Source organism: Rhipicephalus sanguineus, chromosome 2, assembly GCF_013339695.2.
Source record: "Rhipicephalus sanguineus isolate Rsan-2018 chromosome 2, BIME_Rsan_1.4, whole genome shotgun sequence".
Classification (NCBI taxonomy): Eukaryota; Metazoa; Arthropoda; class Arachnida; order Ixodida; family Ixodidae; genus Rhipicephalus; species Rhipicephalus sanguineus.
The window spans coordinates 212,739,067-212,753,024 of NC_051177.1; the positions used below are offsets into that span (position 1 = coordinate 212,739,067).

A 13,958-nucleotide genomic window follows, 5' to 3' on the forward strand; every position below is an offset into this window, starting at 1 on the left:
TTGAAACTACATAGAAGTGCTATAAAAATTTCTTTTGCGTCTGCCGACTTGGCCAAAATTGCGGAAATAGCAACAAAAACACAGCGTTTTTCAAAATTATAGTTTGGCAACGGCGCAACCGAGCGCCACGTCGTAAAGAGCATTTCTCCGTGTTCAAGTTCTCTGTTTCAGCTAGCTCCTCCATTCAGTAACAAGCGCACAAAAAGCACATGTTTGAAGTTAATTCAATTTGAGGCCCCTCCTATTGGCTGCTTCTGCCGTGATACTCGCTTCGGGAGTGTCGTCTGCTGCTTGTGCGTCGCGAGGTCATGGCTGTCAAAAATTGCGCTACTTAGTGACGCGTTTGCACTCGTTCTGTGTTCACGGGTCGGCGATGATTTAGAAAATAATTGCGCTTTAGTTTGGCAGCTGCAAGCGGAAGCTCAATCATCAGATTACGATAGCGCGCCGTACTTGTTGCAGACGTGCGACTGTAATAGCATTGACTCGGACCCGCTGTTAGAGGTTCTGCTTATCAGCACTTCGGAGCTTATGACAAAGACCACCGGGGGACAACTCTTTGTGCTCGCGATCAAGCATGACGTACTTTGAAACATCGGGCACCGCGGTCACACACATCGCAACCGAGCTTACTGCTCGCAGTTGTGGCTAGGCCTAACTCACTCACGGTGCCAATGTACGAGACGAATCCGAATTTTGCGGGCAAGAACATCGCGCTAGAGGACATCCGAAAGCGAAGAAGCTGCAATGTCCTTTGTCGCAAGCAACGAATCACATCGCCCGCTGTCTCCTCACAACCGCAGATGGGCATATTTTACATCGGCAGCGGACCCCCCGGCCAACCTCGCCGCGCAGTGACCGCTCGGAGAAGCGGTGGCAGCGGTACAGTGTACTAGAAGGGGCCAGTGGAACGAACGAAGCGGCCGCGCCGCATCTCGGGTGATGCTCCGACGGGCGACCGTAGCGGCGGCGCTGTAGTCACTTTGTACTGAAGCTGTGGAGAGCGTCTGCATTTGGCGCGCGCTCGTCGCGGCCTACGAAAGCGTGTAATTGCGCGTTTTGAGCGCGTTTAATGCATTATTGAGCTTCAATCGGTGTCTCAACGCCTGGTACGCGTCATGGTGCATGAGTGAATATGCAGGCGTGCCAAAATTGCGCCGAGATATTTCCTGTTCTTGGAGCCTGCCGACCCCCAAAGAAGGTGACAATCGGATTTTGCGCACAGAGTGCCTTCCGCTTCTGGTTATCGGCAAGGCGCTGAAGCCGAGGTGCTTCTTTAACATAAAACACCTCTCCGTCGAGTACCGTGCGAATCGGAAAGCGTGGATGACCTCTGAGATTTTCCTTGCCTGGCTGCAGGATCTAGATCGACGCTTCAGTGCCAAGAAATGCAAGGTGCTCTTCGTAGTGGACAATTGCAGCGCACATTGCAACGTTTCGAATCTGGAGGCAATACGGCTTGTGTTTCTTCCACCCAACACCACTGCTGTCCTTCAACCTATGGGTCAAGGCATTATACAGTACGTAAAGAAAATGTACCGCACTCAAGTGTTGCAACATATGCTTCTCTGCATGGACCGGAAGCAGCCATATAACACAACGCTTTTGAGTGCGATACATATTTTGGCGCATGTGTGGTCCAATACGCCGGCACATGTTGTGGCAAACTGTTTTCGTCACAGTGGATTTCTGCGGCCTGAGGCTTCAGAAAGCTCGGAACGCAGCCCAGAGCCCGCAGCGCCAGAAGAAAAGGACGATATGGCGTTCCTTGGCCTGCTTCCCTCCGAAGTGGAGCTTGCAGATTACGTTACAATTGATGACGGCTTTGTCGTCGCCGGTCACTTGAACAATGACGTGATCATCAGTGCTGCCCTCGGTGAGACTTGATTCATGGCTGCGCTAAAAACACAGACAACAGAAGAGACGTACACAGGACGGGTGCGCCCATCCTGTGTACGTCTCTTCTGTTGTCCGTGTTTTTAGCGCAGCCATGAATCAAGTTACAAGCTTGCACCAACTGGCCCAAATGAAAGCATTACTGCTCGGTGAGACGGATGAGGCGTCCGACGAAGACCCATGCGATGAACTATGCCCGGTGTGTCGTACCACAAAAGAAGCCGCGGACGCTCTCGTCGTTCTAAAGAAGTTTTGTTACGATGTCCCAGGCAATACTCGTGCGCTAGAGGGTTTGACACATGCCCGCAAACTAGTCCTTGCTGCCCAGCTGTCAACAAAAAAACAAACAAGCATCACAGACTACTTCTCAAAATAAAGGTATGCGATAAAGGAATTGAAAATGTGCGTTTTTGTTATGCATTCGTTAATTCGACATTCAGATAATCCGGACATTTATTTTCACTCCCTTGAGATCAGAATTAACGAGGTTTTACTGTACTGATCGTGTGTTTGAACTGCATACAAAGAGAGTGGCCCGAGTAGTGCTCTTTTACTGCATACTGGTTGTATAAAATGTCTAGGGATGGGCCAATATTTGGGCGTTTCGAATATTCGGATGAATATTACAGTATTCGAATTCGATACGAATTTAGATTATTCGAAGTTTCGAAGTATTCGAAATGCACGAATATATGCATACTGTAATGAAGAAGATCAGCGCCGTTCCGAACTGCCCTATTTTAATACATTTGACCGCACATAACCCCCTATAAAGGTGGTTTCACTACAGCGTCTGGTTGCTGTGCCGTGAAGCAACCAATCCAGGGGAAGTCTGCACTGCCGCGAAGCCACACTTCAAGGTTAAATGTACATATTTTTTTAAGTTTAAAAGCGTGTTATATGGGCTTATATGCGCTAAGTATAATAATTTTTAAATTGTAACGTATCGCACCACTTATAACTTGCACACTACTGCTATTCAAATCTTGATACTATTCAAGGCTGTTTCCACTTCATTTCAAACCAAAAAAGTGACCTTCACTCATACCTAGTTCCAGTCCTTAAAAATATTGTGCAAGGGTCATGACGAAAATGCTCACTTTTCTTAATACAGTATAACCTCATTACAACAGACCTTCATAGTGAAGAGGATTTTGGTCTGTTGTAAAGGGAGTATGTAAAATCCAAGTACTGTTACAACAGACTTTCATGCAAATACTGAATGGGTCTGTTATAACCGGAGAGAATTACGAGTCACAAACATGGTCTTATTTTTAATGGGGGACCAAAAAAAAATGCGATTTTTGGAAAATCACATTTTCAGTTTCTGTAGCCCATTTCTATACGATTCCAAAATATCTTCAATGAAAACTACATAGAAGTGCTATAAAAAATGTTTTGCGTCTGCCGACTTGGCGAAAATTGCGGAAATATAAAAAAAAGCGTTTTTCAAAATTATAGCTCGGCAACGGCGCAACGGGCGCCACCATTTTGGGCTCGTCGTAAAGAGCATTTCTCCGCGTTCAAGTTCTCCGTTTCAGCTGGCTCCTCCGTTCACTAACAAGCGTACGAAAAACACGTTTTGGCTGCTTCTGCGGTATTACCGCAGAAGCAGCCAAAACGTGTTAATGCTCGCTTCGGGATCGTCGTCTGCTGCTTGTGCGTTGCGAGGTCGTGGCTGTCGAAAATTGCGCTACTTAGTGAAGTGACGCGTTCGCACTCGTTCTGTGTTTATGGGTCGACGATAATTTGGAACGCTTTAGTTGGGCAGCTGCAAGCGGAAGCTCAATCATCAGATTACGATAGCGCGCCGCACTCGTCGCGAACATCGCAGACGTGCGACTAATAGCGTTGACTCGTTGGACCCGCTGTTCGAGGTGGTTCTTATCAGCACTTCGAAGCTTATGACGAAGACCACCGCGGGACAACTCCTTGTACTCGCAATCGAGCATGACGTACTTTGAAACATCGGGCACCGCGGCCACGCACATCGCAACCGCGCTTTCTACTAGATGTCGTGGTTAGGCCTAACTCCGTTCACGGTGCCGATGTACGAGCCAAATCCGAACTTTGCGGGCAAGAACATCGCGCTAGCGGACATGCGAAAGCGAAGAAGCCGTAATGTCCTTCGTCTCAAGCAACGAATCGCATTGCCCGCTGGCTCCTCAGAACCGCGGATGGGCATTTTGCGCATCGGCAGCGGACCCCCCGGCCAAGCTCGCCGCGCAGCGACCGCGAGGAGAAGCGGTGGCAGTGGCTCGCAATTTGGCGTGTCAGCGTCCCAAATGCAACACCAAGCACGCTGCGCGCCGTTTTTTTTTATTTTGTCGCTAGAGCTAGGCATAGCTGATCATTGACAGACCGGGGATCGGCGGCCTTCGTTCTTGAATCGGTACGTCGATATCCGCGGTGCGCTGCTCCCGTCCCGAAAGTATGCTAAGCGATGTTTGAAGTCGGAAGTTAATGACCGTGGTAGAAAAGTCCGCTCTAAAGGAGTCCTGACCACCTTGCTGGCCTGAAATTTCAGTCAATTATATCCAAATGTCCGTTGTACCAGAATCCGTTGTAAACGAAGCTCAATCAATGGAACTAATACGGAGGTCGGCATAACGCCGCAAATTGGTATTTAATATCCGAATGTCTGTTGTAAACAGATCCGTTGTAACGAGGTTATACTGTAATATACGGTAAATACTATTCGAACTATTCGATTCGAAATTATTCGACCAAATCACCATTCGCTTCGGATTCGCTTCGAACCTCAAATTCACTATTCGCCCATCCCTAATAATGTCTTCTGGTCGTAATCTATCGCGCGGATTTAGTATTGTCGTTCTGGTTTGTTTTTTAAAGCTATACGTGTGCGTTCACTGACATATCTTTTGACCATATTGCGCTCTTTGCTTTCGCATCCCATGGCATTACCGTGCGCTATTGTGAACAGCATACGAGGGCCTGCAATCAGCGGAAATCAGCGGACTGCGATGATCTACCAAACAAACAGCTCCATCTACTGTACGGCTTCGTAACTGTTAGCTCCGTGTTTACAGCACATGCTGACCGAAGAAAGCAAGAGAAAAATAAAAGGGGAGGGATAAGGCGGTTTAAAGCGAAGGGCAGACACAGCATGCAGACTATGTACAGTCATCAGCAAGCTCAACTCGAACGCTCTGCAGCGTGTCCTGTAATAGTGTGAGTGACGCCAGGGCCGCATAGCTTTGGGTTCTGTTGCCGAGACGATACCAATGCATGCTGACATACTATCCAAGCATACTGAGGTATCATCTCTGCAACAGCACCTAGCGCTTCACGGCTGGCATCAGTCAAACCAGTCCAGGCCATGCTGCAAAGCAAGAGATGCCTGTTGGGATCTTTGCGCCGATCGAGTCTCATATGGCAGCACTGATTTTCCGCAGATGCGCGCAGCAGCGTCTGTGGCACTGATATACGTAAATTGCTTTCGTTCATCTGAAACACCGACAAGCTAATGTTGATCAATCATGCTCTCTCGTGCTAAGCGATGTCGGCAGTCTGTTTTAAGATGCACATATCATAATACAGTATAACCTCGTTACAATAGATCTGTTTACAACAGACATTCAGATAGTAAATACCAATCTGCGGCGTTATGCCGACCTTCATATTTATTGCATTGATTGAGCTTCATTTACAACGGATTCTGGTACAACAAACATTCGGATATATTTGACTAAAATGTCAGGCCAGCAAGGTCGTCAGGACTCCTTTACAGTGGACGTTTCTACCACAGAAATCCCAGATTCAAGGACTTCTGACTTCAAACATCGCTTAGCATATACTTTCGGGACGGGAACAGTGCGCCGCAAATATCGACCTACCGATTTAAGAATGAAGGCCGCCAATCTCCGGTCTGTCAATGATCAGCTATGCCTAGCTGCATCGACAAAATATAGGCGCGCAGCATGCTTGGTGTTGCGTTTTGGGACGCTGACACGTGAAATTGCTAGCCGCTGCTAGAGTGTACTAGAACTGTTGAGTGGCGTGAACGCGCCTCGCCGCCTGATGCCTTCCGCGTCGACCGTAGCGGCGGCGCTGCAGTCGCTCGGTACTGAAGGCGCGCAGCGCGGAGCGCTAGAACGAGCCGCTAGAACTGCTGGACGCGTCGGCGGCACCCGGCTAATCGGCACTGATGTGGCTTTCGTTGCATGTCTATCATTATTAAGCGTAGGAATTGTCGTCGTAAGCCTTGATGGACGAAACTTCAACCCTTTTAATGGATGCTTGCTTCATATATGCCTTTGAGAGATACTGCAAATCAGTTCTTGTAGCCGAAGTGACTGCTGGAAAGTACGCAAAATATAAAAATGAAAACGGGCTGACAGCGACCGTGAATATTCACGATCTCAGTGTAATTGAGCCGAACTTATTGCTGGGCTATTTAGAACAATTACTCTCAATTAACTAGACGCCGAACGACCGCCAGAAGAAAGAGACAGAGGGAACAAAAAGGGCGTGTCTTAGTCTGATTTCTTCTGCCCTAATGCTTTCTTTGGTGGTGATTCGGCGTCTAGTTTATTCAGAGTAACTGAGCTGCTCTAATGGAATTTAACTGTGCTCAGAAAGCTGTGAGCTGATATTGTGCCGAAAGCACACCGAACATTTACCGCGCGTTGGCGAAGCTGCATGCGTGTACGGTGCGTATCTTTACAAATGCGCTGTAAATACGACTTAAACATTACAAGGGCTCAAAGGTATTGGAACTCAAGGTTAACTCGACCGGTACAAATAACGGTCGTCCTCAGGTGCCTTGCACGGATATTGTTATTAATTGCTAGGCGCCGGTTGGGAAGGGGACACTTTACTGTCCGTATTTGTGCGTGTATATATATATATATATATATATATATATATATATATATATATATAAACATAACCTCGCAAAGCATAGAGCACCACTGCCCCTCCTGGCTTCACTTTTGACACTTTACAGATAAAGCAATGAAATTATAATACAAAACGTTGTCAAAAAGAAGTTTTTCTAATGGCATCGATAGAAGATCAGGAAAAGTGCAATATAAGGTGTCCATTGAAAATGAGAACTGGCTGTAATGAATTCAGGCAGAATAACCAACGGGCTATATTTACATCTGTGCATTTTAATATGCTTGAGATAAGCCCTGATGCATGAAGTTTGTTCCTCGGAGGTGAACACGCGCCTTCGGCTCGGCTTCCTGGCTCGCCTTCCTGGTATTTTAAGCCCTCAGAGGTCGCATAACCAGTGCATCGTAACCGCGGAAGCATGCTGTTAAAACAAGATAGCCTTTCGGCATTAAAGAAACAGTGCAAAACTGGCAGAACTCAGCCGTCACGAATATAAATGTTGCGATAGAGTCATTTGTACTCCGGTTACTCATGAAACAGTCGAGCGCATTGGAGCTCATACAGAGATCAATGCTCTGGATATATCGTATACAGACTGCCGACAGAATTGTAGGCTTTCGTCGCTGGTTCGTTAGTTCTTCGTAGTCAGTGTTCGTAGTCACTTATAGTGTAGCGCGGCTCAAAGTGCTGCTTGCAAACCGCCCAGCAATCAGTGAGCAGCTATGCCATTTTTCATCATTGTGCGGAGAACCGTGGTACCCACTAATGTTTCGCAATGAAACTAATAGTATACTTTGAGCAATAAATACAAACCTTTTGAGATACGAACAGATATTTCATTCAAATCAAACAAAATTGGTCGCAGTTAATAAATTTTCAAGCCAACATTTTTGTACATAGGCGTTTGCTGCTGCATTATATGGCTATATAATAACAAATTTGCGAATGTATCGAAGTACCTTAAAGGGCCCCAAACCTCCTCCGATATATTTTAACATTTCAAGTAAACACGGGCATCGAGTTCACAATGGCTTCACGATCAACGATGCCAAACCCGGCAGTGCTACGAGCTGCGGGTGCCCCCACAAATTCGAAGAAACAATCCCTTCTCCTCTCTGTGCCTTTTGGCACTCCTCATCCCCTCAGTGTTTGCCGTGACGTCAAAATGTCATCTGCTCGTCAGCTACAACACCTGTTTGCACGCTTACTGCTCTTCCTCCTCGCACGGTGAGGAGGAACACTCGGCCAGGAGGAGAGATGAGCCGACGAAGAGAGCATAGCAGAGGAAACAGAGAAACGAGCAAAGGCGTCTTTCCTATCATCAAACGTATGTAATGCCACTATTACGGCATCGTTTTGAAAAATTCTCACGGCTACGTGTTTGTTGTAGACTAGTGCGCAACTGCAACACCACAACTATATTTCGACCCCTGGGTGGTTTAGGGGCCCTTTAAGATACAATTAAGATGTATCGTATCAGATGCAATCACTGCTGTAGTATCTTGTATTTGTGTCTCAATTACTTCTTGCCTGAGTATCCTGTATCGCGATACAATTTCAAAGTATCTTTACCCAGCCCTGCCGAGTATCTACTTCTAGGGCTGCATCTTATATTACATTTCTCGAGCTTTGTTTCTACGCTCGACACGGTCACTGTGCAAACTGTACCAAAACTGGTTAGGAAATTGTTCTGCCTCTGGAATATAATGAAAGGTGCAATTTCAAAATATTCATCGCATCATTCCACGTCTGAAGCGTCTTCGTATCTCCGGCACTTTTTGTTCTTGCTGATGGCACTATTTTTGCCATCCCCTCCCCATACCGTGTTATTTCTTGCACTGCTCAAACACTGAAAACTTAGAATGATAACCGGTACATAACTCCTCAAAGGTGACATTTGTGTCTTGTTTCTGGTTTCATTCACTGCTTGCAGACTTGTGTTATTGCGCTGTTTCTTTTTTATCGAGAAAAGGCAATAAAATCATATTGCCAGTAATCGGACATGTCTCAAGTGGTTCTTGTTCTTGTGTCTCAAAGGGCAACACTTTCTTTTTTTTTTACTACTTCCTCCACTTCGTGCTTTGAAATGAGCTGAACAAGCTACATGGCAGAATGCAGTGCAAGCAGAAATAAGATAACACATATGTCTCAGAATGTCTCTGATTTTATTCAGTTACATGCCTTGTGACGAATTCCCATTATAGTATTGTGCTCTCAACACTGCAGGCATCGCAAAGCACGATTAACAATTGCTAGCAATGCGACGGGTGTGTTTGCTTTATTTACAATTCTGTGCATATCTTTCTTCCCAATGTGGTTGCATTCACGTACCCGGCAATCTCGACATCCACCATGTTGGATGTACAATGGATGTGAAAGTTGCAAATACTGCCTTGTCTTCAGGTGGAGTAATTGGTGGCTTGTCTGGTGGAGGCAAGTGTTGAGGCATAATCGTCGTTAAAGCCTTAGGACTGGCATGACAAGAATTGATGCTGAGCTGGTGAATTTTTGCAGTGCACCGTCCAAGCAAGTTTGATCGGGTGGTTAGGCGAGAGATATGTCGCATCACGTGTCGGGCAACGCGGACCTTTGGATCACAGGATGGGCAGCTGTGCAACCCTGAGCTAGCTTACCTGCTTGCCATTGTGCATGGCCAGGTGGGTGTCAAACTGTTTTTTATGTTGACTTCAGTGTTATTCGTGCGACTGCATTTGTTCCTTTGGGAAGACATGACACTGAAATAATGACTTGCCTCAGGATGTTACTACTCTTTTTGGTCTGAGTGCTCAGATGGCAATTACTGTATGTATTAAATGATTGCACCACCTGAACTCACCATCACGTCAATAACCGTCGGCGGAGGCGCGGTGCCGCGAAGGTCGCAGGGCGCAGCGAGTGCCGAAGCGCGCCTTCCAGCTCGCGTGGTGTTCGATTTATCCGATGGCGGGTAAAAATACCGTTCGATATAAACGTGCAAATTTCTATACTTTTACATAGGATTTTTCAAGGGTATAGTTTACAAGTTCAATATAGCCGAAAATTCGATATATGTGGGTTCGATATATCCGTGTTCGACTGTAGTTCATTGCCTGTAGAGGGGACTACTTTAGGGGGTATAGTGCTTAAAATGTTGTATAATGAGCAGTACAGGTGTTATTGCAAAAGTTTGGTTTTTTTTTAACCCACCTTGTACAAAATATTCTTCCTCCACAGGCCCCTCGGTGGAAGGTTGACTCAGCCGATTGGGAACGATACCAAACCCTTACTCACATGACATGGGCTGACACGTCTGCTTTAAGTATAGAGGATGCTGTTAAATATTTCACGGCTTTTCTGATTGATGCCGCGTCTAAATGTATTCCCGAAGAGAGCGGCGTGGGTTCTGAACGACGTGTTCCCTGGTGGAACGATGAGTGTTGGAAAGCACGTAATAACCAAAACATAGCATGGACACTGCTTCATGATTCGCCTACAGTGGAAGACCTGACATCATGTCAAATCCGAGGGAAAGAAAATGCTCTGGCAAGCTAGACTGGAAAGTTGGCAAAAGTTCTTAGTATCGGCTCTTACACAGATGAGGCAAAATTATGAAGTGGAGTGAGAAAAGTCAAAGGCCAACAAACTTATTCATTACAGTTTGTAAATACCGAGGGAGAAAGCTTGGAAGACCAAGCTGACTTCCTGGGTGCACATTTCGAACATGTATCTAGCTCTTCACAAATAGAACTACAGAAGCTAGAGCGAAAGCCCACAAAGTATGAGGCATACAATCAACCGTTCTGCTTAGCAGAGCTGCAGGCATCACTAAACTGCTAAAATAAATATTCCCCAGGTGCGGATAGAAAATATATCAGATGTTGAAACATCTGCCTTCTGAAACTTAATGGTCTTTCGGCAAGATCTCCTTTGCTTGGAAAGAAGCCATTCTAATTCCTATTCTGAAACAGGGCAACGACCCATCTTCTATTTCGAGTTACGTGCTTATAGCACTAACATGTTGCCTGTTCAAAGTACAGTAGACTCTCAGTAAATGGAAACGGAACTGCCCCTGATATGATTGGTTTCACACTTGGCTTCTGCACCTCTGCTCCACTCACAGTAAATGGGACCCCTGTTAAGCGAAACGCATTTTCCTGGTCCCTTCAGGTTCCGTTTAATGAGAGTTTACTGAATTCGAAAAAATGGTAAACCGCCGACTGCCAAATTTTCTTGAATCGAACAAATTGCTGGACCTGTCCCAGTGTGGCTTTTGAGACAGTCGATCCACCACTCACCAGCTGTGACGTATTGAGGCACAAATTCGTGATGCCTTCGTTCACAGACAGACAAGTGAAAGTGACGATGAGTGCATCAAGGTCTTGAATTTCTGGTGCTGGTTGCACACATATAGTTGGCAATCCAGACATAGCATGGTGGAGGGCCAAAGACAGGAGCACCTGCAGAGCATCAAAGTAAAAGGCATGAAGCATGCTGTTGGGATGGCTGCTCACATGCCCACTGATTCCAGGTACAAGGTGCGGGCTGTTTAAACACCAAGCCGGAAGCAGTGGTGCTGTTGTAGCAGCGATCTTCAGCGTGATTAGGGTCTTGAATTTCTGGTGCAGGTTGCATACAGATAGTTGGCAAACCAGAGACTCGTCACAGTGGAGGGCACACTGCCAAAGACAGGAACACCTGTGGAGCGTAGAAGCAAAAGGCATGCTGTTGGGATGGCTGCTCACATGCCCCTGAAGACCATCCACATAATTCTTGTGAAATAAGTTTTGATTCATTAAATGATTGGTTGATACAGAGATTTTTTCTGATGATTACGAACTGCTGCTTGCATAGTAAGCACAAGGAGGGGTTAGTAGATGATGAAAGTCATTGCAGTGGCTACGCACTTGTTGCTGACTAATAACCTATGCTGTCAGGCTAGTTGGTGCATAACTGGTTAGAAAATCGTTGGCACAAAACAAGAACGTGAAAGAAGAAGTAACATTGCAAGGAGTGCTTGTATGAACCTTTCCTGAACAGCACGAGTAAAGAAGCAAAGACAAGGGGGCACGTGAACTAGCAGAGGCGATGTATATTGGAGACCAGTGCATCAGCGTCCCGCCCTTGTCACTTTTTGAAAATGAGTTTGCCTTCCTGTCTGAGATGTTCTGATGATAGGTCTTTATGCATATTTTTGTGTTGTTGTGTGTGTTGTACGCATGCGTGAGGGTTTCAGAAGATGAGCATCGCGCTAATAAAAGTCAGTTGCGAGTGAAAAAAATTTAAAATGTGCGCTTGTTTGTGTTACTTCTTCGTCCACGTTCTTGTTTTGCGCCAACGATTTTCTAACTTGTTGCTGACACTGTTCTTAGTGGCCATACTGTTAAGCATTGAGTAATTTTGCAGTCATTGCAATGGTTACACAGTTCCCTCATGTTGAACCAACTGCTGCTTGTGACGGAGAGCATGAAGAATATGAGAGCAAAGGATGACTGAACAGTGTAATGTGCACTTCGATTGACAATTGCAGTGAAGCTTTGTTGGCGTTCTTGCAGGCATCAACTGTCACGGACTTTGGCATCTGCTTTGTCGACACCTCTGTGGGCAAGTTTCACGTGAGTATCTTCACTCCACATTACGTTTCAAAAGAGAAAGTGCTCACGATTGGCAGCAAACCCTTGGAGCCTGTACAAGCGTATCTAGGTAATAGAGGAGGCTACTCATGAAAAAAACAGACCACCGAAAAATAAGTTAGAGCACTTACGATAGGCACTCCCTAATCATGACAGGCAGTCTTCTGCTCTCCCTAAAGTTTCAAGTGTACAGTTATTGCATACGGCTAGTTCTGACAGCATGGGTCGGGAATCATGAGGATAACAAAGAAACTTGAGAAACAGTAAGGACCTCGTCAGGCAGGATTGAATGGGATATGATAGATGTAACTTTAACGGATCGGAAGACAGAAGAATGGGTCAGCAAACAAAGAGGGGTAGCTGGTATTCTATTTGAGATTAAGCAAATGAGATGGACCTAGGCCGGCCACAATGCTGGTGCAACACTGCGCTCTCTATGCCGGTACGACACTGACTGGCACAGAAATGAAGAAATGCGCCCGATGATTGAGGCATGGCACACCGAGAATAGTGGTAGCGCATGCGTGAGCCAACTGTCAATTAACTTGCATAAAGATGAAATCAAATGTCTTAACAGTTATCTTCCACCTAGACCCCCACGCGTGCCGGATTGATAGGTTTGTCTATTGCATGGGCATGCGCAGATAAGTTTTCGTGCCTTCTTTCTTTTCCACCGTTGTGCGTCTCTTCAGTTGTTAGTCGGCGTTTGTGGTGTCTTGACTTCTTTCGTGTGTCCGTGTTTGCACGCTCTGTCTTTTTAGAATGAATACTCACCAAATAGCTCAGCTCTTTGTTATTCTAAAAATCTCCAACAATTATGCATCGTCACGTTGCAAGGCCTAGCTCCTTTGCCGAACCCGCCCACTTTGTTTCTTGTCCTCGTCTACCTTTCATAGGATGTTTGATAGCGAGGATGTGACAGGGTGGAAACACAGTGCATCGACGCTGCTTCGAGCACAGCAACACGCATGAACATGTCGAAAAGAAGGAAAGGGCAGCACCAGCGCCATTTTTGATCTAAAGGCGAAGGCAAACGAAGGTCCATTAGGGCCTAAGATTTGGGTGCATCATCTAGGAGTACAGTAAAACCTCATTATAACGAAGTTGAAGGGGGAGTCGTAATTACTTCGTTATAACCATTAGTTCGTTATAGCCAATATCCATTTCTACCGACAATTAGCACGCAAGAGAGGATGTACTGACCACCAAATCCCACAGCAGCCCGCCACGCAAACGAAAAACAGTCGTCGCACGGAGAAAAACTAGTAAAAGAAAAAAAAAGAACAGCACAGAACTGCTACTTTATTCCCGCCAAACTCGGCACACCAGCTGGCGGCTCACTTAGCAGAAAAATAGTCCTTAATAGACTTCTGCCGTGTCTTCCTCAGACGGATGATGGCTTTTTCGGCCGCTGTCGCTATGTCGAGTCCGTCCTCACCGTCATCGTGAGCGCCGAAGAAACGGCGCAGCAGGTCTGCCGCACCCAGCGCTTGCGCGGACATCGACCATCGGCTTCACCAACTCCGGGCTGTCGTCGACACATTCGTCACTGTCGTCATTCACCAACCCTGTCACCGCCAGCTCTTCGGTTGT

General features: G+C 46.3%; 1 protein-coding gene across 1 annotated transcript in view; it reads left to right on the top strand.

The window, feature by feature from the left end:
* Positions 1–13,958, top strand: part of LOC119384060 (DNA mismatch repair protein Msh6) — a 260,639-nt gene that overhangs the window by 89,407 nt on the left and 157,274 nt on the right. The window contains exons 12-13 of the mRNA XM_037652348.2: positions 9,271–9,413; positions 12,288–12,347. Coding sequence (XP_037508276.1) covers positions 9,271–9,413; positions 12,288–12,347 — 203 coding nt within the window. The remainder of the gene's footprint in view (positions 1–9,270; positions 9,414–12,287; positions 12,348–13,958) is intronic.